The sequence below is a fragment of the Catharus ustulatus genome, chromosome 18 (assembly GCF_009819885.2).
Source record: "Catharus ustulatus isolate bCatUst1 chromosome 18, bCatUst1.pri.v2, whole genome shotgun sequence".
Lineage (NCBI taxonomy): Eukaryota > Metazoa > Chordata > Aves > Passeriformes > Turdidae > Catharus > Catharus ustulatus.
In genome coordinates this window covers 5,443,626-5,471,473 of record NC_046238.1, presented here as the reverse complement: position 1 = coordinate 5,471,473, position 27,848 = coordinate 5,443,626, and the positions used below count along the sequence as shown (strand labels likewise).

The window sequence follows — 27,848 nt, the reverse complement described above, 5'->3', positions numbered from 1 at the left end:
TAAATTTTCTCTCCACCCCTACTGGAAGGTGGCATGATCCTCTTCTTGGAAAGAGTGTGTTTAGGTGTGTCCAAAGGGAAATGTCTGGGTGTACCCACAGTTAGTCATCCTCCTACCACAGCTTAAAAAGGCTCAGAGGAATTTTCCTTAGAAAAATCCTCCTCTGCACTCTACCCCTGCACTCAGCCTGCCACCAAGTTTAGAAAGGTGCTCAGGAACAGAAAAAAGTGGAAATTTGATTATACAACACTCTAAGATTCTCTCAGCACTGCAGTGTTCTCACCAGTCTGTGTGAGACCAGTGCTGTAATACACTCTGGGGAAAAGTTTTGCTGGGAAAAACCAACAAAGAATGACTTCCACCTCACATAAGGCCTCTTTTCTAGCACAGCTGGGAGATGCAGGAGAAAAACTGAAGATGAAGGTAGCTCCAAGGTTACACCCATGTGCTGAGCACCCTGAGGCTGACAAGGCTCCTGGTGCCTACAGTAGAGGAGCCATAAGCACTCAAGTCTCAAAACTACTTTTATTACTCTCCTGGGTGTTTGCTGGCATCCCTGTGATGGCAGAGGGTTTGTGCCTCTCAGGAGATATCTACCATGAGCTGCTCAACACTAACTCTCCAACAGCACCCAGAGATGCTGCCAAGCAAAGATAATTTTATTGCACATTCACCAACTGCACCAACACAACAGAAGCACAACATAAAGCTGAGGGTCTGACAGTGGAAGATAACTCAACACCAAATGAAAGCTAAGCTTTTCCATGTCTTTTTTGTTACTTCCCCTACTCACTGCAGCAAAACCACTGCATACCACATCCTCCTGTTTTGCCAGCAGGATCTCACGGAGCCAGTACCCTTCTGACCTGTGGTCACCAGTCATTGCTTTCTGACAGTGGCACTGGAGTCACAAACACAGTCCAAACAAACAAAACTTTGCTTTACAGAAGCAAATCCTTAGGTCAGTGGCACCTGGAAAGTCCCTAGCTCAGGCAGGGGCTATCAAGCTGGCAGGGTTTGGGAAAAACAAACCCACTGTTCTCAGAGGGGAAAAATCTTTCCAAAAAGTAAAATCTCTTGGTAGTGTTTCACTGTGGTTCACAGCTTGGCTTGAGCAGGCTAGTCTGAAAAGGGAAAGGAAAACTGTCATGATATGCAAAGATTATCTTCTGATGCAACTATTGCAATGGAAGTAAGATAAGAGACAATAGCAACATCAGTCAGAAGTGTGGGAGAGCCTATCAGTGCTCATCCTTTGGAAAACCGATCCAAAGCACATAGCCAGAAGATATTCACAGGCCTTTTGACCCCAAGTGAAAAGAAAAACAGGTCTCAGAGCCTCTTGTGTTTCTGTTCTCTAGCCCTGGTTATCCTCCTCACTCCCCTTGAACACCATCAGTAAGGAACTCAAAAACATTTTGAGCAGGTTTCCAATTCAGGAGACAATTAACTCAGATGAAGAAAGGTAAAAGCTACTGCTACTGACCAGAAAGTTATTGCCAGAGTCAGCAGATCTGTGACTTTCCAGTATAATGAGGGCTTCTAATTTCTTAATGTAGATCCCACGGAGTAAGCATCAGATGCAAGACCTGGCAAAGCTCACAAACTTCTGTCCACAATTGGCCATTGACTACATTCTGCTTCCTTCTGACCTGCCAGCTTGCTCTAGGATGTGGAGAAAGCAGAAGGGAGGCCCTGCAGCACAAAAATGGTTTATAGGTGGCTTTGCAGCAGGCAGATTTTTGTAGAACTGGAAAAGCAGTGATGCCAAAGGTCAGTACTGCCCATTGCCCCATTCCAGGCATTACCATACTCTCCACTGTAAAACAGATGAGCTCTTTCAGGACAGGTTGTACTTCAGGGCAGATTACAAACAGCAGGAAAACCATTCACTGGTACTACACAGGCTTCAGGAAGGGAGGGAGACTACTTCCCATCCCCCTGGCAACAGTTCTAAAGTCTGCTTGCATGACATTAGAAAACAAACAGGACATCATGTCCGTGGAGTTGCTCTTTCCCAGGCAGCCCATACCACCACAGCCAGATGGGATCATTGCTGGTGAGGCAGCTCAGCCTTCAAGTGACCTGAAGAAACTTCACCATCCCTTCCACTGGACACAAACTTCCAACAGGCTCCTTCAGCCCAGCCCCACCTGGCAGTGGGGCAGTGACAGCAGTGGTGCTGGTCACAGCCCCACTGCTGGGCTTCACAAACTCACTGCTGGCCTCAAACAAAGCACTGAGACCCAACACACTTGCAGAGAGCTCAGACAGGAAAACCTGGCTCTCCCCTGCAGGCAGACAGGGCCTCTGCAGAGCAGCACACTACAGGAAGTCAGCTGGAGCTGCCACCGAGCCCAACCACAGAAACCCAAGTATGGGATTCACATCCTAACCGGGTACAGAAACTGTGCTGGGTTTCACAGGTCACAGAGCTTCGAGGCAAGACCAAGAACATGCACATCAGAGCAAATTAAGACTTGTGCTGCTGGAACACTCAGAAGCAATCCCTTCTTACAGCAGTCACGTTGTTTTGGGGGTAATGCTGCAGCTCCTACAGCATCTGGGCTCCCCCAGCCAGCTCCTGGAGAGACACCTCTGCCCAAACACCACTGAGTGCAGGCTGCAGCAATGACAAGGGAACGTAGAAAAAAAAAGCAAAATCCTGAAAAGTCTGGACTTTCTCACATGGGGTGGAAGGAAGTAGTCACCCTTTGCCAATAGGCAGAATAATATCTAGAAGCTTTTTCAAACACAAGTAAGCTCCTGTGCAAATGGCAATGCATTATGTTAATGCTATCAAGAGAGGAAACGTCAGAATTCTAACAACAATGACAAAAATAATCAAGATCCGATTTGCTTTTCTGTATTTATTCCTCATCTCCTTCCTGTATCACAGCCACACTATAAACTGAACATTTAAGGTTGAATTCCCCATTACCTTAAGCTCAGTCACATGTACTGGCATTAAATCCTTGCATACCTCAAAGCTGCATTTTATGAGCCTGCCCAACAAGCAGGGGTGGTGGGGGGAGAGCTAAGGGTTGGGGTGGATATTTCAGTTTTAATCATACTCATTGAAACACATTAATCTATTGAGATATGTGCAAATACAAGCAAAGTGACTCAGTCATGAGGTTTGATTTCAGTTTCATTAATGTTGTCCCACTGATAAAGTTTGGTTTTTAATGGTATATACCAAACACAATCTCATACTCTGCAAGAGTTGTTTTGGTTTGGGTTTTTCTGGTGTGGAGGTTTTTTAAGCAACTCTGAAAATCAGGGTTTTCTATGGCAGCTGCATGAGTGATTTGCCTTTGCAAGTCTTCTCTTTTCCATCCATTTATTTCACACTTCGTTTACCAGATTTAAGAAAACAAGCACACTTGCTACCATAAAGGTGTGGAAACAAGGGATGTAAAGAAAAAGAGCATGGGTTTTCTTTCAAATAAGAACAGTCTTAATTTAAGAAGGGAAAAAGATCCAGTTACTGGAAGCCAGAGAAACATGAGATCAAACATGCACTATTTAAATAAAAGAAATGAGCACTTTATAACATATTTAGTATGCTGGCTATGACTGCCAACCAAATGAAAAGAGCATCGAATGCAAATGAAGTCTCCCAATGACTGGGGTGTGTGCAGAGTGAGGTGACACAGCACCCATGGGGACACACAGAGCCCACCCCACAGCCCCTGGGCTGCCCCCCAGCCCTGCCTGGCACCACTCCCTGCAGTCCCTGGAGTCCCCATCACACCAGCAGCTCTCACACCCCAGGCCACCAATGCACACAGAGCTGGCTGGGAGTCTCCTCCTATCTGCAGGTTTGTAAGATGCTTTGCTAAATGGGATCTCTAATGACTTAAAATTATGCATCTTTCATTCCCCCCCACCAGAACCACACTGTCTGGTTGATCCTTACTATGCCAGCTCAGCTGACCTAATTCCTCCTGTTATTCTGATGCTAGGAGACAAGCCAGGTGCTCCTGCAGCCAGACTGAACATTATTGCCCTAAGCAATCAGTGATGCACAATCTGATTCATTTCTATCAGCCCCCCTTGAAACAACCTTGCTTAGCAAACAAATGCAGCTCTGAGATCCTCACTTTGCATTTTGACAGCATCTCTATATTTATGGTAGCATTAAAGGCCTGCACATTATAAAGCAGGAAACAATGCACAATTAGAGTGCCTCTTTGCTATATGATAAGCACAGCAGAGGTTCCAAAGCTATCTATGGGCAGGGCTCATCCCTGGATTCTGCTGTGGAAATTTGTTATTACATTCTCAGACAGGAAACATAACATCTGAAGACAATTAAGATGTTTTCTCTTAAGCAAAGTACGTTTAGGTCAGCACCTGAGAAACACTGGCTTGGAAGATGACATCATTCATGTTCATTTTTCACTAAACTTGCCATTTGCTACTGCTATGTGAACATAAGCAACAGCAGGAAAAAAGACACCACCACCAGCCAGACAACAAGAAACACCAAGCAAAACCATATATACTTATTCTGAAAACAAAACCAAATCAAAAACCTCTCCCTGCCTTTGCAAAGACCATCACTTCTGCTGAGCACCCCGGTGCTTAGTTTCTCATCCCCACTGTATCTCACTCCAGGGATGGAGGCAGTTTGTGTCATGGAAGACCCACATCCACTTCTCTGAGTGTTTATCCAAAGCAAACCAGAGCCATCCAGCTTGGATTCCTACCACCAACACCAACCCTCTCTTTGCTGGTCTGTGCAAGGCTTTTCAGTTGGTATCAACAGGTGGGGAGGCAGGTGGTGTGGGAAAGCAAGAGAAGGGAGAGCACACAAAAGTGAACCATGCCCTCAATTCTCTACAACAGATTAAGCACTAAGATGAGCTTTTGAGACCCACAGGTTTACTGCAGTTTCACAGTTTAGTGGCAAGTTCAGTCTTGATTAAATTAAATCTTAATAAGGCTTTGGTTTGAGCCTATAAATATTTGAAATAAATTCAAGCAGTGTTTTTCCACCTGAATTTAATCCCACCCAGCCCTGATCAGGAGACACCTCTTCCCATCCATTATCCAAATCTTCACCTCCTTGCTTTGCTCACTCCAAATGTGTTCAGTCATCATGTGAATTTACACAGTGGAAATTTTCATGGTGGAAACACTGGTGGAGCTTCAAGAGCAGCAGCACAAACAGCAGCCACCAGAGCTTTGCTATCAAACTGTGAACACAACAGCCTTCCAGTTTCCAATTACTCCTGGGAAACATTCCTTAATCTGTCATTACAGTCTGAGTAATGCTACCTTCCACAGGAGCTTTGGAGGCCATTCACCACCACACTGCTGGCTCTTCCATGACACCTTAATCATGTGAGAGGAACACAGGTATGTGCTGTACACACAGCATGAGTAAAACAGTGATCATAATTTCAGAAATGCGGCAAGACAACTCCCTCTAAAAAAAGCCCATGACTGAGGTCTATATTTAGTGGTCAACATTAGCTGGATGTTTCTGTGACCTGCACAGTGGGATACTTGGCATTAAATCGAAGCTCAACACTACAGAACTCTCAACTCTACACAAACATGACCATTCTGGTCTACTAAACTCTCAAGTATTTTCTTACAAAAACTACTATCAGAGGGTGGCTGCAGCTTCGTCCTTTCTCCTTCTAGCTCTAAATTAAGCCAGATCCAATCTTCAGTAAGAGCGATTCCCTTCAACAGATGCGAGGATGCTGACAGAGCAGGATAGCAGACACCCCATTCTTGTCCACAGCACAAACAGAAAGAGGATTGCTCGGCAGTTCAGAGAGCTGCACTTTACACCCACTCACCAGGCAACCTGCCAGCTTCGCTAGGGGATGGAATTAAAACAGGATTTAAGCAGGCAGCCTGACCTCAGGAGAGCAATCTCCCAGACACAGAGTGCCTCTTTAGTCATTCCAAGTGCCTCAGTGGAGCCCTGTCTCCCGAGATGGGGCATGTAAACAGCAGTGCCTGAGGAACAGAAGATCCTGCATGAGGTGGCACGAGAGGTGGCGAGGCATGAGGTGACACTGCAGCAGCACTGATTCACCCGGCATCACGCTCATCAGTGCAGGGCTGCTGCAGAGGTGAGCAGGGCTGGAGGGCACACAGAAGGACACTGCTGTCCACAGAGCTCCAGGGGTCCCAGGGGACAGCAGGAGGCACGTGCACAAGATGCAGAGTAGCATCTAAAGGCTGTGTGTCAGAAAAAGGGTGATGGTGCAGCACAGCACAACATCACAGCCCAGCAGCCACAGCTCTATTGATCACAAGGACTTTCTACACAGCAGCAACACAAGGCTGTCATTACCTGGCTCTCAAGACCAGCCAGGCTGACTGATCACTAACCTGAGAAATGCTTGTTCTGCCACCCATGCCTTAATCCATGTGAACAAGAAAAAACTGCACTGCTAGGACTCTGTGTTCTTTGTCTCCAGGTGATACAGTCATCGCTGCAGAAATATTTTTGGTGAGTCTGTACCAGGTGACTGAGTTAAGCATTTGTCTCAGCTCATCCCAAACTAGTGAGTATAATAAGCCAACTTGTCACCAAACTGTAGAAAGCAGACCCTCAGGTAACATAGGCTGAGCTAGAAATGTCACAGCAGTGCCTTGTGTGGTATTAACAGCTGTGTAGCTGCAACCAGTCCATCCCACCCGTGCAGAAACTGGGGGAAAAGAAACCTAACAAAAACCACCTGACATCCGTTCAAGCACAGAGCTAGGCTGCTTTAAGAAGCAAGTTCAGCTCACAGCACACATCTAGGGAAAATCTGTCAGTTAAATAATCCTTCTTATTTGATGCAGGAAAATGCTTTCTAATATTCAAACCATGACATGTCCAGACTCAGCAGATTTTCTGCCCTAGTACCAACACAGCCATACATGAAATCTTCAGCTGACACCTATTCAGCCTGGGGCAGCTGGCACAGAACACGGAGGGAAAGACACCCAGAATCTCCCACTGCCCAAAGATCTTAACTACCTATGTAGGAACTTTCTCACAGTGCTAGAAGACATTTTCTGGCACACAGTGTTCCCAGGATCTGACAAGTTCAAGGGTTCCTTTCCTGCCATTGACCAAGTGGTCTCTGATTACAGATTTAATGTCCTGAGACACAAAGGAAACCAAAGCAAGCCCCACACACCCGAACACATGTGCTAAGCTTTCCCTGCCAATGAGCATGAAGAGTTGAGCTGATCCTCAGAGTCACAGAGCTCAGTTTTCCAACAAATTTTATTTCCATACCAAGTCCTCTTTTGGCAAAAACCATCATTTGTTGTTACTAATTTCCAGTTTAAGGAACAAGGGCTCATTTGGCTGTCATCAGAGTAAAAGGATTTCTGGTTCCCAGATGTTCTGGTCCAGATGTTCCTCTGGACCACTCTACTCCCCTTGACTGCTGCAGACTGGGGACCCCATCTCCAATCCCTCTGCAAGCCAGCAAAGGGGTCAGGTAGTGCTCAGAAGCAACTAAAGCACCCCATACGTGGTGGAATACAGCTTTTACTGTTTGCCAAACATCTCCTGCGCCCAGGAAAATCCTACAGTACAACTCCATACAGACACTGAACATACAGCACTTTCAGAAATGTGATCCAAAAAGATTTATCCTCTTTTTAAGCAGGGGTTCTTGCATTAGGCTCCTAACCTATTAGCAGCACCTCTCATTAATATGTGAACACATAATAATGGGAATATGCATATTTCATTTTGTGAGCCATTCTCATGTACTGATGCTGTTCTAAGGACTCCAACAAGAGGATCTGTAAAAGTCCAGTCACTGCACTTTTACGCATTAAACATTCATCAATCATTTATTCCTAGAAAGTTTCTTATTTTCTCATTATTTATGAGCCAATATCACAGAGATCTGTGAAATGAGAAGGAACACAGCAATTTTCCTTGATGTGAAGGGTAAATTAAGAGTGCCAGGGTGAGAGCTGCTTGTCAGTACTAAACATTAGTACTGCAAGTGTTTGTCTGGAGCAAATTTAGCCTTACATCAAAAATCTCACGTTGTGAGAGGTCTGGCTAACACGAGTTTTTAACCAGGAAAATGCAAATGAAAGCATCATTGGGTGTAATCACTCGCTTACAGCCACTGTGGTTTTGGTAACCATTTCCTTGTGTGCAAGAAACACAGGAGTAAAAGTCAGAGTCACTGCTGACAGGCAGTGCAGAGGAAGGGAGGACACAAAATGCAATGACAGACAAAGCTACAGGGCAACAATAAGTTTCACAGGAAGTATTTTTTCCCTTTTGCTCTATGTTGTAATATAAGAATAAACATTCTCTGGTTTAGAAAGCCTAAAAGTAAGAATTCAATAACTGCAAATACGGTATTTTTGAGGATAAATACATATGCAGCTATGAATAAAGCTACTGATCTGGTACCAGGGGAACAATGTGAGTAAGCAGTAGCCTTTTCCACAAAGTAAGGAAAGGTGGGCAGAAGCCAGCCTTCCACAGACCTGCACTTTTACCTTTGCAGATAATTTAGTCTCACACAACCCCTAAGCAGACACAGAGCAAGGCCAAACATTCAGACACACTACACACCCAACATATGTGGGTTAACTACAACAGACTGTCTGGTAATAGATCACCTGACACCAGAGGAGAGTCCACACCCAATGCCCCCTATATAATCTCATTTTCTCTGAGAAATCAAATTACCCAGGTCATACAAGGACTCTATGACAAAGCTGGTAACTAAGCACAAACCTGGGCATGCCTTGAGCCCTGAACCATTCTCAAGTTCCTGTTTTGTGATATCTTACATAGCTTCTTGCTAAAATCTCACCACACTACACTGCTAAACACAGAATTTAATAAAGCTCATCACAAAAGGAGAAAAACACAATTCTAGAATTGTAACAGTGATAAAACTGCTCCTTTTGCAGAAAATGTATTTGAGTTTCTTCCTACTCAGCAGTAACTTAAAGCAGGGAGAAGAATCCAACAAAAGTTTTGAAAGAGCTCAGTAAGCAAACCCAGCAGCATAAATGCAAACTGTAAAGCACAGGAGCAGCCACTCACTCTCTCAAGTGAAAAGTTATTAAGCAAATTGGGAAGGTACAGAGAATGAATAAAAAAAAAAAAAAAGAAAAAAAATAGCCAATACTCCAAGTGGCCTGTACCCCCAGGAAGCTTTCCCAGCCACTGTGCAGCACTCATCAGCCCGAAGGCAGCTCTGAAGGCTGGCTCAGGAGCACAGCACAGCCAGCCAAAGGAGATTCCCAACAGCCAGAGCAGCCTGCCATGCCCTCTCGCCAAAACCAAACTGCAGTAACCGCAGTGCTCCAGCGCAGAGCGGGGCTGCCAGCGGGACTACAGCACCCAGCAGGCACCGCCAGCCCGGGGCTCGCTGCCGGGCTGACGTGGAGACACCGGAGCCAATCCTCGGCACAGCGAAAAATGTCAACAAACACGGCGGCCTGCGGGACACGTGATACCGGCGACAGGGCACGACAGTCGCGATAAGCCACCGGAGCACAGCCTCTCACCCACCAGCACTGCTGTTCCATCTCAGCCTTTGCATCCTGTTTTTTAAAAGCATTCACGGACGGCAAAGAAAGCTTGCCCCGTTACCAAGCAGGATTTAACTAAATAATCAATGGGAAAATAAAGAAATAAAAATCTGGATGATTCATAGCAGGTCGGTTTGAGCCCCTCTAGATTAGATCTTCAGGGCTGACTTGGAAAGAAAAATGTCTGCTGCAATTTTTAACACTTAGTGACGACCACAAGGACAACAGAAAAATGCAAATTAAATCCCTGGAGCTGAAGACAATCATATGCTAAAAAGTCATGCTTGCACTATTTTTACATGGCCTAAGAAATTTTCTCAGGGAGGGTATCCAGACCAGAGGAAGAAAATAAAAAAGTGGGCCAAAAATAACTACTGTCAATTTTATTTCTAACATTTTGAGACCTTAAAAGCTTCCAGCACAGACAATATTCACCACACTGCATTTCACTGTGTAACACTCTGGAGCAGAAGCTCCCACCCCAACTCCCAGCTGCACACGAGTTGTGTGATCCAGCCAACAATTAACACATGATCTGCTGTGTTTGCTTATCTTTCCCTAACTTATCAGAACGCTTTTGCCGCCCCCCCCACCCCCCACGTACACATCTGAATACTAACATTTGTTAAAAACTGAAATTTCACAAACGCCATTCAACCTTTCCCAAATTTAGAATGGTTTAACACAATTGAATTTATTTACCTGGAAGTCGTACAAGGCAACAATGTTTTCATGTTTCAATTCCTAGAAAAAGTAAAAAAGAAACAAAAACATGAGCTAGAAGCAACAAAGGATATATAGAACAAATACTGAAGAAAAGAAGTCAGTCTGCCTTTACCTTAAGAATTTTTATTTCCTTGCCCAGCAGCGTTTGTGATTTTGCAAGGTTCTTCTTGTTAATACATTTCACAGCTACTTCCAGCTCAGGTTTCTGAAACAGTACAAAAGTAACACAAATGTAAATTCACCATTCATTCACATGAGGATAAGCAGCTCTTCACAGATTACAAACACTACTGAAGAGTCTTGCAGCACCGGTAAAGGCCTCTCACTTCACATCCTAATGCCTTCCCTTACTTGTTCAGACTTGCCCTTTGCTGAATTATGCTTGTCAGCCCAAGGAGAAAAGCCCAAGGTTTAGGTTTTTGTTACTGCTTTATACAATGATTATCCTCTTATTTAATCACTAGAAATAAATGCACTGTGGGAGCCGTGGCTTATCCCAAGCACTAATGATGGAAAATCCACTGCCGGATTGGTTTCCTTTTATTTACCAGTAAGAGATTTCTCCTCCTCCTGGAAAAATTAAGTGGAGAAGGAGAAGACTTGACAGACACACAAAAAAAAGAAAGGAAAAAAATCCCAAACAAACTAAAGAGTTCCTTTCATAGATAGTGTGTGTGTATATTTTTCCTCCCTTGTTTTTGAGCTGGGGACGGGTTTGGGGTGGATCTGTGGGCACCCCACAAGCAGCTGCCGGCCTCCCAGCCCCAAGGTGAAGGCACTGCCCGGACACACGCCTGCTTGGATGAAACTCCAAGGAAAACAACAATAAATAACAACAAACAGCCCGAGCCCGGGGTGATGCCCGGGCTGTCAGCAGCCGCCGCAGCCGGCGGGGATGCGGTGACCGGGGCGCGCTGCCCCCAGCTCGGCCCAGAGCAGGAAATAAATAAATAAATGAAAAGCACAGGCGGGGTGGGGGGAAAGCAGGGATTCTCACCTCTTTGTGCCTGCCTTTGAAGACGACGGCGAAGGCTCCGTGCCCGATCAGGTCCTTCCTGCTGAACTCAAACTTTCCCACCGTCTCCATGGCGCTGCGCCGGGGGGTCCCGGGGGCCGGCGGGGAGGCTGCGGCCGGGACGGCTTCAGAGCTGCAAAGGGACGAGGAGGAGGAGGAGGATGGCGGTGATGAAGGAGCTGCCTTTAAAAAAAATTAAACCTCTCCCAATCCAAACGCGATGGGGGCACCCCCCGCTACCTCCCCTGCCCGGAGCGGTCGGGAGCCGGAGCAGCCCCGCTCTCGCCGGCCCCGGCAGCTCCGCGCCGGGCTGCGCTGCCCACCTCGCCCTCGTCCATGGGCTGCCTCTTCCTGCCGAGCGGCCGGGAGCCGGGCATTGTCAGCGGCCGGGGCGAAGCTGGCTCCTCAGCAGCGGGCCTCCCCCATCTCCTCCTCGGGCCGGGCCGGCGCGGCTCCTCGGGCCCCGCTTCAGGCGGGGCTCCCCATGCCGAGCCCCGGCCCCCCCGCCGGCAGGCGCGGCTTCGCCGAGAGTCCACCTTAAGCGCGATCCACCTTAACGCCCGGTCCGCCTCACGGCAGCGCTCCACCTTAAGCGCGATCCACCTTAAGGGCCGCCCGCGCCCCCGGCTGAGAGCGCTGGCGGGGCCGGGGTCGCTCCGCGGGAGCCGCCGCTCGCTCGGCCGGGCCCGGACAAAGCTTTGCGGAGCGGAGCGGGCGCGCCGGGCGGCGCAGGCGCGGTGTGCGGCGGGCGGGCGGGCGGGCAGAGCGGCGGCGGCGGCACCTGAGGCGGAGCGGCCGCGCCAGGAACATTTAAAGGCGCCGCCTGCCGCCCGCCTGAGTCAGCGCCGCGCTGTGCGGCCCCGGCCAGGCCGGGCTGGGAGGGCTCCTGCCCGCCGCCCGCCCGGGCCTTGGGGAGGTCACACCATCATGGGATGTTCTGAGCTGGGAGGGACACGCAGCGATATGGAAAGTGCAGCTCCTGGCTCTGCACAGCATAGCCCAAGAATCTCACCACGTGCCTGTGAGCGTTGTCAAAATGCTTCTTGAGCTCTGTCAGGCTCGGTTGTCACCACTTCTCTTCTCTAGGCAGCCTGTTCCAGCCTAGCCACCTTCTAGCAAAGCACCTTTCCCCAATATCCATCCTGAACCTCCCCTGACACAGGCTCAGGCCATCCCCTGGGGTTCTGTCACTGTCACCGCAGATCACTACCTGCCCTTTCACTTCCCTTCACAGCCCCGGAGTTGTACACCACAGTAAAGTCTCCTGTCCATCTCCTTCAGTCTGAACAGACCAAGTGATGTTTCAAACAAACAAACGGGTCTGGTGGGGTGATGTTCACCCCAGGAGCTGTAGAGTGTCCGGGTGGTCCCAGCACCCCCAGCCCCCCTTCCTCTCCCTCAGCATTGCCCACCTCCTCCTCCACAGCCTCCGGCCCTTCTCCACCCGCTCCTGGGCCAGGGCACCCCGGCTCCTCCGTGGGGAGCCAGCCCGGCCTCCAGAAGTGCCCGAGGGTGCCTCCATGGAGCTCTCCTCTGATGGACTCTTCGCGATGTCCTGCTGCAGAGCTCGGCATGGAATCACTGCTGCGATAAGAAACCTTTCCTGGTCTGAGCCCGCTTTGTGGTTTGACCATCCCCAGCCTCTTGCTGTGCACTGACCCACAAGCTCTGCCCTGTGGGTGTGGGCTCACAGGTCATTCCCTCCGTGGCAGGAACCTCTCACGGGTTTGTCCCATCCTCTGCTCCCAAATCCACCGGGCCTGGCCACGTCCACACCGCTTGCGCACTCGCACCTGTTTGTACGCTTATCACAACGTCATATCCCAACAGCAGAGAAAACAACGCTGCTCGTGGGCAGCACCACTGCCTGCAGTTTGTGTTTTTACACAGGTATCGACCTGTGTATCGACCTGTGTCCAAACCCAAACACGCACTCACTGCCTGGGCCATGCCAGCGGCTCCACAGACACACAGGGTGCTCGGTGTTGTGACGCTGGGTGGCTGCAATTATCACCATTCTCGGCACAAGTTGGCCACAAGCAGCACTTCACAGCGTCAGGACGTGTTATCTGGCGGGGGCTGATACGATATCTGTTGGCCCATAGTCTGTTGTCCTTGGTTCCTAGGTAACTGGTGTTCAGGTGCCTTCCTCCACTTAAAATTTTAGTGGGAAAATGACAGCGTGCGCCCAATGCCAGTATAAAAGTAGCAGTGCCTGGCTGGTAGTGATTGGCATCTCAAATTCCAGCAGTTTAGTGCTTGTTGGGAGCTGTGAAAGAGACAAGGATATTCTTCAGTGCCTCTGTTAAAGTAGCCTATAAACCAAAACAAGACTAGAGCACTTTTGTAATTTCAGCAGAAATTAATTTGAAAGCTGCTTAAAAACATACAGTATACATAGCTACTTGTTTTCTTTTACACTTCTGTGTCATCTCATTTTCAAACCTTTGTCAGTGATCATAAGAGGTTAATTTAAAAACTAATGCAGAAACCATTAAAATGTCAACCATCGTCAAACTTTCACAAAAAATAAAGATACCTGGCAAATGAGAGACTTGGGAATTAATTTTACCCCTTGTTAAAAGCCACTGTCTCTAAAGCAGAAGGTAATAGTTGCAAAAGTTTAAGGCAGGAAGTGAAGAAAATGTTTTGAAACTACTTAGATGATTTCTAGGCAGGCAAAATCTTGTATATGTCTTGACTGGAAAGCAGCCAGAGCACTCTGGTTAGCAAGTGCACTCTTGCAAGAACTGTGGTAAAATCTCCAGTGCCCACAGGTGTTTCTGCCTTTCCTTCCCCAGCACAGCAAAGACATGCAGTCCTGGGTGAAGGAGGAAGTTGATATGACTGCTCAATTAGAGGCCAAAATATCCCAGTGATGAATGTCCTTTGTTCTGTACTGAGTGTGCTTATTTGTTCCTTCATGTGCTGTTGGTTGTAAAAAAAAAAAAAAAAAAAAAGTTAAACGTACGTTAGATTTGACTAAACGTGGGTCCTAAGGTAGCTCTTTGCATGCAGCTGTTTACAGAGCCAGGTGGCAAAGTCAACCTCCTTTCTGCTGACATTTTGGTTTTGTTTTAGGCAAATTTGTTTTCGTTTTAAGCAAGCTCATGGAATAGCTTTCTAGTGAGCAAAAGGGAGCTTCAAGATAACAGAATAAAAGTCTGTACGAGAATCAGGACCAGAGAGTACTGGATGCCATGGGCACATGAGGCATCACACTCACTTTGAATGATCAGTTTAACATTTGCAGCAATTAAACATCTTTCAGTTGTGTGTCTTCAAAAAAATAGGTTGGTGAAAATATTTTGAACTTCTACCAAAATTTAGAAAATTTCCCCAGGACCACTAATAAAATGACAGCATGTATGTGTTTGAGATGTTTGGAGTGCACTCTGCAGACACATTTGTTCATTTTGGAACAAAGAGAGCTGAAAAGCTTTTTAATTAAATGTAGGATTCTTCGATTTTTTTTTTTCTGTGGTTTGCTGATTAAAAGCTTGTGCTGTATCAATTCTTCCCTGATGTCCAGAATTCAGTGAGAGTGTGTTTAGGCCAACATCCAACACATGCAAATTCTGTTCTCCTCCCACAGTCTCCCATTTGCTGATCATGAAAGCACTACTGCCAGCACGTATTCAACTACTTCCTCAGATGGAGGCATTAATCTTTGAGGGGACAGAGTAGAGAGTTCAATTTACTAATGCAAAACATCAGTGGGGGAAGATCTACTGCTGAGATTTACAATGGGTGGAGAATAATGTAAGCATACAATACACCCACTGTGGGAAGCCTTGGAATATTAAGTCTTGAAATTCTCTTTTTAATTTAATGCAACTTATTTTTTTTTCTAATTTAATTCTAAGGGAAAGCAATGGTGAAGTGATATCCTGATGAGGCAAGTAATACTCTTTTCCAATACCATGTTTTAATCAGGAGTCATAAATATGGCTGCTTCTACCTCCTGTAATCCAAGAGTGCCATCCTTACCTCTTGGCTGCAGAGGCACAATGTAATTATCTCTGAGCTGGGGAATTGGTTAAAGCTACAGAAGTGTGAGGGAATTATGTAAGCAAACTCAGAGTATAGCTTTATAATACAGACAGAATAAAGACTTCCCATTAGGAAATTTCCATCTTTTCGTGATGCCTTTCTAGACAGTTCCAGCTTCTAAACACAAGCATCTGCTGTGGGCCAGCCAGCCATCTTTCCCAGGATCTAGTCTTTGCTTTTCTAGTTCAGCAGCTCCAGCCCATGAAGCCACCCATGAAGCTGAACCACTGTGTCTGGAAGGCGTGGGGGAATCCTTGCCCAGATGCAATCACAAAGAACAAGTTCTTTCCCCTGCTGTGTATCACTGTTTTGAAACCAACGTTCTGCTCGATGCAGAGGGAATCTCCAAGGCCTTCCTGTGTAATCTTTTCATTACAGCAGCTGCCCCAGGGACACAAGAAAAAAGGGCCAGGACAGCAAATCAATATTTCTGGAGGAAGTGCTGGACTATGAGGCTTGGGCGCATGAGCAGATGTGATTGAACATGTTAGCACACATGGGCTGAGCCTTATAATTGGTCCTGCATCTCCTCTTTGTGTGAAATGAGCACTGAAGCCTGAAGATGAGCTTTAACATGTAGCTGAAGATGTGCTGCTGCTGAGTAATTATTTTCTTCACAGAAATGTGTGCTTGAAACTTACTCTGGATACTTCGCAGCCAAAGAAGATGGACAGAGTAGCACAGGAGGAAAGATCAGAGTTTGAGTTCCAGAGTACACCTGGATGAAAAGCAGACTCTGTATTCATGTGGATTCAAAATCTGATGCAAATTCAGACATGTTAAGGCAGTTCCACATCCACTTTCCACAAACATCCTGATGTTTGAATGGCTGAGCGTAATCGCCAGTATCTGGGCAGAGCCAACACTAACCTGAAAACTGGAATTTTTGCCAGATTCATCAGGAAAAAGTGAAGGTACTGAATATGCAGTGCTTGGCTGAAGATCAGTTTGGTGGAGGAAATATGTGGAAGGTCTACAAATGTCTGTAAGTTGTAAAAGTAAATATTATCCTGGCATTCATGAATAGAAGGGAAGATACAAGGTGAATTTAATGGAAAATTAAAATTATGTTGTTTAACATTACTGGTTTCTGATGTCTGCTAGTAGGTTGGATTCTGGCTCAGTTACAGTAAGGTTAAGATGGAGATTACAGTACAATTGCACCAAATTCACTGGAATAACCAAGTTTTGAACACTGCCTTGTTGTGTTGCATTCCTACAGAGGCTGAAGTAGATTAATTTGGAGCTCTGAAAACATCTGCAGATTTACAGCAGCAGTATAAGTTGTGTCAAGAGTATTTGTTCATACCTGACCAGGGACCTGCAGAAACATCATTCCAGCTCTGGTAAATGCTTTTGTCTTAGGAAAGGAGTGATCCTCCACTCACAACATCAGCTCTTGACCAGTGAAATGAGACTCTGAATTAAGTGATGGAGTCTGCAGTCTGTTCCCTAACTTTCAGAGCCAGCTCCCTGCATCACACACAGAGCAGAATTTAAAACATTTAGGTGACATTCAGACATGGGATAACACTGGTGGGAGGTCTGAATATTTGAAGTATTAGAGCATTGAGGTTATTCAGATAACTGCTGGAGTAGTATGGCACTTAGCATCACATACAGGAGAGGGAGAGTCACTTCCCATGTGCTTCCATAGCCCTGTCATATTACATTCTAGATTTATTTATGCTGTGAGCCACTTTATTGATTAATAGTGCTGAGAGATTTAACTAGCCACTGAATTATCCTGGCAGGCCAGGTCTGAGATGTTTTATTACCCCCCTCTCTGCACATACACAGCAGCTTACTGAACAGACATTGTGAATTATTGAAGGCGGTGTTTTCATGTACTCAGCAAGGTGCCCTGGCAAGAGGCTTCCTGGGTTCCCATGCCATTTTAATATCAAGTGCATTTCAGCTACTGGCAGAAGGCTCTGGGCACTAGAGGCTGTGCTCAGTGTTCAGATCTGTTAGTGCTCACATCAAGGATCATTACCTAACCTGCCTGTCAAGCGGCTGATTATATTAAAATGAAGTTTGCCAATAAATAAGAGTCTGCAAATCCACCCAGAGCAGTCTGTTTTCAGGCTAATTGGAAGCTATTTTTTGCCAGAACAAGTAGTGCTTGTCCATAAATCAGCAGGTTTCATCATGCAGTTCCTTACAAGATGTCTCTGTCCTGGTTGGTAACAGACCCACTCTCACCACCCTCAGCTTCCCTCCAGAACCACACGCACTTTGGTGTGTGCCATCCACAGGGTCCCTCGTGTCAGTCCTGGTGAAGCCAAGGTTTGTTCAGGGAGGGATATTGGCCTCACTTTAGCCTGTGTTCTGGGATCCCCTCCAATGTCCACTCAAGTCAACAGGATCCTGTGCAGCAGCAGCAACACACTGCAGCAGCAACCCCTGCTTTGGTGGCTTCTGCATGACTAATACGGGGGAAGCCTTCAGGTTTAAGAACCATCTCCTCTCTAGGAGAGAGCTGAAATTCGTGGTCAGAAAGAACCTTTCAGCCTAATAAAGTCTTTCCAAAGAAATCCAGATGGACAGTGAATTCACTTTTGTCACCTTCAGCATCTCTATCCCTCTCAAAAGCAGCCTTGACACAAAAATCACCAATGAAATCTGCAATATTACAAGACTGCAGTGACTTGCCAGAGAAAACTGTATCTGTCCTGCTATGAATCAGGAGTCTGGTTGTTTTTCCTTCTCTAAGAGGTGCTCATTTAAGAGCAGGTTTAACCCCCTTTCACTGCTGGATTACAGCAGAGAGCCACAGAAGAATGCAGACTTATAGAACAGTCATTTCTTCCTCTCTGTCATGAACCTGGGAGGTCAAGGACATGCACCAGTTTAAAAATAGGATTCTCAGGCATTTGCTTTGCAGCTGGGCTGTTTCTGGGGTTTGGTGCATCAGCAGTGCTGCCCCAGGAGAAGAAAGGCACAGCCAGGTGCAGTTCACTCAGAACCAGCTCATTTGGGATTCCTAACTGCTTCCAGCAAGCTCCCAGCTTTGCCTTGGGAAGGGATTGTTAATAAACTTTCCTCTTTATGACTAACTGGCTCAGAGGTGTCTCTGTTTTCAAGCAGACCAGTAGCACATACAATTTTAAGTAGGCATTGTTGCAGCCAGAGCCTTACTCATCCAGTGTGAAGCCTGGGCAGAAATGATAGCTTCCTTTATTTACAGATGTGTAAATAACAGTGAGGAATGGCCACAGGAGATAGGACGAGGCATAAGAAGCTTCACCAGTCATGAAGGAACTCTCTCCCCCTGCTGATGGGTTCAGGAGGGGGCCAGGCTGCCCAGATCACTGCTAGAGCCTCCCTGGGACAGACTGGGCAAACATCTGGCAGGGGTGACACAGTCAAGGACAAACTGTGTCCTTGGATAAGCAAATTGTTCATGCCCAGCTCTCTCCCCCTTTCTGTGGTTTGTTTTCAGTGTTTTGGTTATGGGCAGATGCTGAATTTTTCCCCAAAAGCCCAGGATGAGGAGTAACTCCAAAAACAGGCCTTGAAAGTTATCATGCTAGTATCATTCCTATGGATACACAGAAAGATCACTTGAAAAAAGAAAAACTCAGGCTCTCCCTCTGGACCTGTTACCAGTTTTCTCAACTGACAAGGACAGGCTGCTCACAGGAGCATGAAAGGCAGCACAGAAGCTCCCTGCAGCGAGGCTGGACACTGCTGGGTGCAGCAGCTGGGATCTGTCCCCACGTTACAACACTCTTACAACACTCCAAAGCAATGATTCCTTGTCTTCATGTATTTCTAGGAAACCAGACAGACCATTCTTTCAGATGAAAGCCTGCAGCAATTAGTGGCATGCAAGAAAAGCTCTCAGTGGAGCATGAGAAAGTCTTATGTTTAGTCCTTTCAAAGCCATTAAAAAATTTTTAAATATATATATATATATATATAAAAGAAAACCAACTGCTCTGCTAAGACATCATACGCACTCATGTCTATACTCCAACGCTTATAACCCCACAGCAAAGGAAGATCTAAGGAGGAGGTAATAAATTACAGCTGATAAATTATATCTGATATCTGATTTTATTTTTTTTCCTTTGGTGCATACCTGAGCTCTCTGGTCCACGAATTCACAGAGAATTTCCCAGAAATGCAGTTTAGGTGAAGCAGTCTGGGACTGAAGGTCTCTGGGTGTTGAGTTATTGCCTGACAAATCAGGGATGCATTTCTGAGAAGTATTTAGGTATTTCAATCTCCTAGACTGCTATCTCTCTCTTTCCCTTATCTGTGTAAATGACAAGGCCTTAAAAGACCTAATTTCTCATCATTATTTCTGTACTACTTTGATTTTTGTAGCAAGTATGTAATGCAGTAATGGTTATGCCCAATTAAAGATCAGAAATGTACACAGCTCAGCATTTGTTATTTGTCCCTTGTCAAATGCAACAAGACAGCATCACTAATAAAAGCAAATAGCTGAATAAAAGCAAGAGAAAAAAGGTTGACTTTGGTTTTTTGTATTCTCTGTCCATCATCAATGCTCTCCACAGAGCTGGGTATGAGTCATAAGAATTGTTCTGCTAATAAGCCAGGTTAACACCAATATTTCCCAGTAGAAGGGTTTGGGTTTCTTGATGCTCTGCAGTGTTGCAGGATGCATTTGTGATCCATCCAGGTACTGGGAATGCACTTGACCAGGCAGTACTGGGCAGCAAGATCATCCAGGACTGTGATGGCTGTGGTGCTTTCCCATGAGTCATGAATTCATAGTCAAATATTCCATGACTCACAGATTAACCTAACAAAACCCAGAGGGAAGAAAAGTTATTTGGGTTATTGGTTGACAAGAGCCTTTTAAAATTAACATGGGATAATAGGGAGGATACCAACATCCTCTGTCTCGTGAGAAACTCATCAGGAAGAGTCTTATGCACGCACCTATTACCAAGGGACCTCAGCTGGGGTTGTGTAATGAGGATGGGACACTTTTTGCAGCTTCAAGGCTTGAATAGCAACATCAGTGTAATCCAGTTACAGAAAGCAGAACCACATTCAACAAGCTATTAATACCACTTGTATTTAATTGCAGTTCCCTTCCATTCCAGTGCAAATAAACAAAATCAGACAAATACATGGAAACCAGAGTGGAGACATAAATGAACCACAGGATAAAATATGGTAAACAAGGCTATCTGTCTCCTCTTCTGCAAAAAGGTTATGAACTTGCTTAACACTTTAAAAAGAATAGTCTGACCTCACAGTCAGAGCATGGAAGAGAGGTTTTGAACACACATTTCCAAAGTCCTGGGTGCATTTGTGCTCCCTGCTTTGCAATGAATTTCTAGGGAAGCTCTGGGCACCTCTTTATTAGCAGCAGCATAATGAGAACTAAGTCATGCACAGACTTCTCTAACCCCTCTGTCCCTCTCTAAAATGAGTGGAATTGCAGAGTAGAGAGGGTGAAATACAATAAATATTGTGGGGTCAGTGATCAGCTGCAGTAACAGAGGCCATAGGAAATCATGCTAGTCGAAGGTATAAATTTCTGAGGAACACAAAGGAACTGGCATTGGAAAGTTTTCCCACTGTGAGACTTACAGGAGATGGAAAATGCCCCACAATTTTAATTTGGCATTCAGTCTCAGCCTGACCCTTCCCATATCCAGGACCCTAAAGGCCTGTTGGAGTTCTCTTGTGTAGACATAAAATTACAGACCTAAGTCTGGGGAGCTATGTAGTTCATTTTCCATTCAAAGCATAACAGTCAGTTTGGTTTAAAAAAGATATTGTATCATTTCAGCAGTACTGATTGTATGTTTAAGATTTTCTCCTTTAGAAGCTATATATGATAGATAAAGAAGGAAAACCAAAAAGCAAAAGAATAGAGTTTAAATGGCAGTTATGGGAAGGAGAGGAACTATTTGTTTTAAGAAAAGTTGTTTATTTTTAGTGACATTATCCTATGGCTCACAAGACTAGGCTTTGAGCTTGGCACAATTTGTTTAGATTTCAGATTTTACGTTGAGAATCAGACTTCTCTGTCGACAGTCCTAATCTTTTAAACTAATATAATGTCTTTCATTAAAAGCTCCAAGTGCTTCATCATCCTCAGGCTGTGTTTTCAGACCTTACTCAACCATTCCCATAGAGGAGCTTGGGGCCTCCCTCATCCAGATGAAAAAAATCTAATTACACTGGCTTGAGCCAGCAGAAGAGCTGGCTAATGCCAGCCAACATGCTTAGGAGGAGAATCAACTTGAAAGACACGTGTAATCATTGTGACATCAATTTAATGTGTCACAGGACATGAAAATGAGGTCATGATAAAGAAGAAGTCTGCTGATACCTGTATGAGCATAGCCTGTTGTGCTCTCCCCTGTGACTCTGACACAGAAAAAGCCATTGGACATGGGAGGAACAACCAGAGCAAGGTGCACACTCATTCCCTGCCACGCCTGCACATTCATCCTGATCATCCCAGGGGAGGGAGAGCTGGCAGGAACAGGCCTTTGGAAATGGGAGGTTTCGTTCTTTCTGACAGTGAGCTTCAGAGGAAGGTTCTCCACATTTAAATAGGATGTCCCAAGAGCACTTAAAAAAATACATATCAGAAGAGAAAATATACCAGAAACAATGGAAACACAAACATTGGCAGGCACTGCTAGTTAGTTCTGTCACTGAGGATGAGAACTGCCACCCACAGACCCACCCACGTCGAGCAAACCTGCCTGATTTGATCAGAGAAATTCTTGTGGCTGGATTCCTATAGAGAGACTATGCACAACTAGGTCCTGGAGCAAATTATACCATTTTAACAGTAAGTGTGCTCTTATCTGAATCATAGAGGGTCTGGTGTTACACAGCAAATCAAGTGTCCCCCGTGTCATCATTTGGCCAGCTCCCCATGACCCAGGAGCACAGCTGTGTGCATCACCCAGGAAATGTCCTGCCTGGCCTGCCCACCAGCTTGGCATGGGCCATGTCAGGGCATCACTGCATCCACAGCTCGAGTTACTGAGCATCCCAGCCTTCAGATCTGAGCAGCACACCACATCCCAGATTTTGGCTGGTCACTCATTGCTCCTCTGCAGCAAAGCTCCTTCAGCTGTGCAGAGCAGACCTGCCAGTGTTTGGCTGTTCCCATACAAATGGCTCCTCACTGGAGTGCCAGAGATTGCAAGTGGGAATGAAGAACCCCTGGGCTGGTGGAAAAGGCTGCCAGAATCCCTGCCTGGTGGCTTATTAGATGAGAGAGGAGATGAAAAATTTCAGGAGAGCATAAGTAATGAAAATGTGTTTCAGATTCACAATGAGCAATTATTTAAGGCAGTGTTAAACCTATTCTGTAACTCCAGCTTACATACTGCTGGCTTACATACCATTTGCCTATTTGTCTCCTGTTACCCAAAAAAAAAAAAAAAAAAAGTAAACCAAATCAGGAATCAAGGCCTCTTTGCTGTTTACCCTCTAATTCCACTAAGGAGTAATACTCCTTATCATGCACTTGACTGTAATAGTTTTGCTGTATTTTCCAGAAACTTTCCAACAGAATTCCTTGTACTGATTGCAAGAACTGTTATCAATCAACTAGTTTTAAATAGTGATGCACACATAACCTTGGCAAAGGGTTTGAGACCTATATTTCATTTATCTTGAAAAATAAATACGTTTAGCAAAATTCTCTCCTTGTACCCTTGACCCGTCCCAACTGCCAGTAATGAAGACTCAAGGGCAATAAAGGTTTTATCTCTCTGCTACCTACTCCTCAAAGGTGTCAGTCAGTGAATGTTAGGGTCAGACTGTGGTAATAAATTGAATTTAAGTAGTTCTAATGGTGACAATATAGATTCTATCCACCTTCTACTCTCTGCCTAGAACATCTACATACTTTATTACAGCCCAGGCAGGCATAACTGCCAGGTGCCAGCCTGAGCCCAGAAGCAAAACAGGACAGAGCACTTAGAGAAACAGGCTGCTGGGAGGTTCTCAGCTCTTATGTGATCTCAGAAATGACCTAAGAAGGAAGGAGCTTACAGAGTCTGCCAAAATGGATCCCTCTTGGAAACAGCAGCTGAAGCACACTCAAACAGTGCTTCTTTTCTCTGCTGTGTGTAATGAATAGGATAAAAAGGAAGCCAGAAAGATTTCTGACATTATTTTTTTTCTGATACTGTTTTTTTTTTCTCTTTCTGAAGCTCCTGTCACTTTTGATAGCTGTTCAGTTGCCCAAAGCAGATGTGATTTAACTTGATGTTATAATATTAGTACTGTCTGCTGTGTAAAATGAAACAATAAAGATATCATTCAAAGTACAGCATAAAGAGAAGGTAATTATAGGGAGTATTTATGTTTGAAGAGTCAATTGATAAGGTTTCAGGACTAATGAATTCCTGATAAGAAACTTCTGAGTGAGAAAACTCAGTGGCACTAGCAGGGAACACTAAATTTACTTGAGAAAGCAAACAGAATTTGTCTGGCATGTTGGTATGTGAAATCCCATGAGGATGGATTATGCCTTTTCTTCCTTTATCCCAAGTTTTGAACAGGCCCAGTGACACCAGACCAGCTTGTGTCCTGAGCTAGCTCACACCTGGAGCTGTCTCAGCATTCTGGTCCTGGGTTTACCAAGCACTGAAGCCCAGCAGCTTCCCAGAAGCAGAGATCTGAAATTCAGGAATTAATTTGTTAGCAAACATTTTCATCCCCTTGGTCAGCTCAGACAAAAAGAGGTTCAGTCTCAGGGGAGCTCAGGCCTCCACATGGCTTTAAGCTTAGAAATTTGCAGAGGAAGGCAGCTCTGAAATATTTGTGTGCAGACTGACAGAAAGTGTCCCAGGCATTGGGACAGAAATCACCAACAGAACTCCCAGAGTTCAGAGTGAAATGCTGTTCTGAATGAAGCTGCACACAGAGACCAGGCACTTCTCATCTGACACAGGGAAGGTCTGATGATTTTTCTCAGGTTTTTTTTGTGGTCGGTTTGTTTGTGGGTTTTTGTTTTGGCTTTTGGTGCTTTGGTTTTTTTTAGGCCATATTTCAATCACACTCAGTCATTTTCCCCCAAGTTAAAACCCAACTGTTAATTGTAGGTGTTTCATCTTGGTGAGGCTGTGAAGCTGGAGCCAGCACAGTGGAGATCCCACAGAGCACACAAAGACTCTGCTGCAGCCTGTCATTTATCGCCTGGATGGAAAGAGTAACAGCCCAACACAAATATTTGCACTTCTCTTTGTTCCTGGCAGGGCTCTTGAAGAACACACACGAGCAGATTGCATTTGGCTTTGTGAGGATGGGAGAAGCAAAAGACAGAGTTGGGCATGAGCCAAACCCAGCACACAGGAGAGGCAGAGCTGCTCCCAGGGCTGTGCCCAGGTGTGCAGGGCTGGAGCACAGCACAGCGAGTTTTATCACAGCAGCATGAGTGGATTCCTGGAGCCTTATCAGGGTGTACATCAAGGGTGGTTGTTGATTATGAAGAACAGCACAGGGCAGAATCTCCCACGGATAAATCCTCTGTGGAGCTATGAGCAGAACTAAACTAACCATCAGAAGATATAGATCTTTTGCTCCAGATCTGAGCAAAAATCCAGACCTGGACCTTCTCCAAAACTGCTCCAGCCTTGTTACATCTCACTTGACCAGAACAAACCTTTAACTGGATAAACAGCACCTTCAAAACATCTGTCTTTATTTCAGAGTGAGGGCAGGACCACTGGAAAGCTCAGCAATTCTGGCTGTACCACAACACAGTTATGATGTCCAACCACTTTCACATCTGCTGCAAGTCCAAACACACAGCTGTGCTAGGGCCAGCTGGTCTTTGGGAGCAGTTACAGAGTGCTCACCTTGTGCTTGGTGCCCTGGAAACTCGTGCAAGGTGCTGCCCCACCCTCAGAAAGCACGGGAGCAGGAGATCAGAGCCCTCCACCGCCTGCAGAGCAGGAGGCCATGGGCAGACCTGGTTTCACTGATAACAGCAGCACAATTTACACAGCCCGTGGAAAAACAAACGGTCTGTTGGTTGATATGCCTGATTCCTTGGCTCATGGCCCAAGAAGGAAGCTTGGGAGCACTGAGGAAAGGACTCAGAAGACAGGCTTTGAGTCAAACACCCACCACAGAGGTTTGTGACCAGGGACCGGTACTTTTGTACCAGGACTGAGTTCCTGTGAAGGCACTGTCTCCCCAGCTGGCCGCTGCTCCCTTTTCCCTCCTGGTGCTGGATTTCACCAGCAATCACAAGGGGCTGCTTGTCTCCAGTTTGGAATATGAGTCCCTAGTGACATAACTTGTAATCCATATAAAAGGCAAGATTAGAATTAACTTCTAATATTTCTCCTACTGTTCACCGTGCCCTAATCCAGCATGGTTTGCCAAATACTAAACTAACTACTGCATTTAGGCCTTTATTCTGACATTAAAAAAAAAAAAAAGAATCTGCTCTGCAATCATGGCTTCAACAAGTATGAAGTGAAGGAAAAAGTCCAATAGCAACACTCTCTTTGCTGCTCTGCACAGAGCAATGGGGTCAACCAGACACAGCAGCTTCACAAACTGTTCTTCTGCAGTGCTGGGAACACCCAAAATATCTGTCTTCAGAACTTCAGTGCTATGTTGGATCCACATTTGAATTATTCTTTAACATTAACCGTGGCTCTTCACATCCCCCTGTGGCAGTGTGCTTCAGAGCCAGGTTCAGGCAAGGTGACTGCAGGCAGGGAACAATGCAGCACTTTCCCTCTGCAATCTGCCACTCGGGTACAGCCCCGAGCTCCCCTGGGCACACCTGCCTGGCCCAGCCCAAACAAACCTAAGACAGCGTGGGCAGGGACAGGCTCAGCTCTGCCTGCCAGTGCAGCCTGCTGGCAGCTCTTGGCTTGTTCACCCACACAGACAAGCAAGAGGAGCAGAGTGGAAGGAAAACTCAACACTCGTGTTTGCAAGGCTCAGGGTAGCATTAGAGCCCTTGCCATGCTTTGGGAGCAGGGATACTTCAGAGCTGCTAAAGCAGCCCCTTCAGGTGTTGGTCCAGACTGTTTCTCTTGGCAACCTCCTGTAGGCACCAAAGAAAACAGGAATTGCTGAAGGATCAGCATCTCTTGGCAAGCACTTCCCAAGTCAGCCTGTACCAGTCATGGAAGGAGGGACATCACCCAAATGGCTCTGCCCAGGACCTGCAGAGGTGCCAGCTCACACCACTGCAGCCACCTTGTCCTGCCCATGCCACAGGCTGTGCTAGGAGAGGGCAAAGCACTGAGCTCTGTGCTTACATAACATGGAGGGAAGGACACCTGCACCAGCTCCCAGCAGGGTGGACAACAGCAAATAAAGAGACAGATGGCTTTTGGCAGTGAGGAAAAAAGCATTTCACTTTCCTAACGAGAAACAGCTCCTGCTGTGGGCAGTGGAGCAGCACTGGGACCATCCCCCTCCACACCAGAGTGACACCAGGTCTGCTGCAGATCTCAGGAGACAGTGACAGATGAGTTGTGGTGACAGAGCCCAAGTTCTTCCATCACGTCACTGCTACCTTGTATGACCCAGGGGGTAGGAATAGCAGCCAGGCTCCACTACATCATCCTGCCAGAATGAAACTATTTAGAGACAGGTCCAAAGGCAGCCATGAGCTTGCTTCCCTGGCAGGCTCACTGGGCAAAGAGCTTTGAGAGGTAGGGCCCATCCATATCCCCAAAGGAGGTGAAGGCCAGCAGGGACATGACTTCTTTCATTCCTATAAATGCAGGAGGTGCCAAATGTTTGGAATGTGCTTTGTAGAGCAGGATTAACATGGGTCCTGTAAAGCTCTACTCGCCTGAGCACGGATTTTGCCTAGAGGATTTTTAATCTCACTTGTTTATCCTGGTTGTGAATGATAATAAAAACGTTCCAAGAGAGACTAAGGAAGGGCATTCCTGATGAGCTGCTCCCTCTCTTCCAGTAGAGGACTCACCAGCCTACACAAGCATTCTTTCTTTCTGGAGCTAGGCTCAGGCTCTCGAGAGAGCATTGGCACTGAAAAAGCCATGCCAAGGCCACCCTGGCAGGGCCCCAACATTGCTGCTCCTACATCTTTGTGATCTGAACCACCAGCACTGGTGATGGGCTTAGTCTGAGGACAGTCTCTGGGCTGAGGTGGGACTGCTGGGAGTGTTTGCTTGAGCAATCCAGGGAACATGGAGCTGGGAATTCCAGGCAATGATCGAAGCAATGCCTTTGGTCTTATTAGTTTGTGCCTGTGAGAGCTGGGATTTGGGCTAGAAAAGTGGTGTTGGGAACAAAGGATGGAGTAAATCTGCTCTCTGTGCAATGAAGGACTGAGGAGGAGGGAAAGGGAATATTTATAAATTATATTAATAATTCACCCAAATTATGGGTGAGCAGGGATGTCCATGTTGTCCTACAGAACTGCTTTGGTTATGGATCAGAGAGAGAGAAGGGAAACTACTTTTTATTTTCTGGCCTTTTTCCAGGCAGAAGTGGGACATCATCTTGCCCCTCCCCAAAGCCCTCCAGGCACATGGGAGTAGCT

General features: G+C 46.1%; 1 protein-coding gene across 3 annotated transcripts in view; it reads right to left on the bottom strand.

Annotated features, from left to right (window-relative positions):
- The window catches only part of ULK1 (unc-51 like autophagy activating kinase 1), a 74,820-nt gene extending 62,894 nt beyond the window's left edge, over positions 1–11,926 (bottom strand). For all 3 annotated transcript variants that reach the window (XM_033075791.2, XM_033075793.2, XM_033075792.2), the window contains exons 1-4: positions 11,611–11,926; positions 11,270–11,420; positions 10,385–10,477; positions 10,249–10,290 (exon numbers count right to left, since the gene is read on the bottom strand). In XM_033075791.2, coding sequence (XP_032931682.1) covers positions 10,249–10,290; positions 10,385–10,477; positions 11,270–11,359 — 225 coding nt within the window. In that variant the 5' untranslated portion in view covers positions 11,360–11,420; positions 11,611–11,926. The remainder of the gene's footprint in view (positions 1–10,248; positions 10,291–10,384; positions 10,478–11,269; positions 11,421–11,610) is intronic.
- Between the last annotated feature and the right edge of the window lie 15,922 nt (positions 11,927–27,848).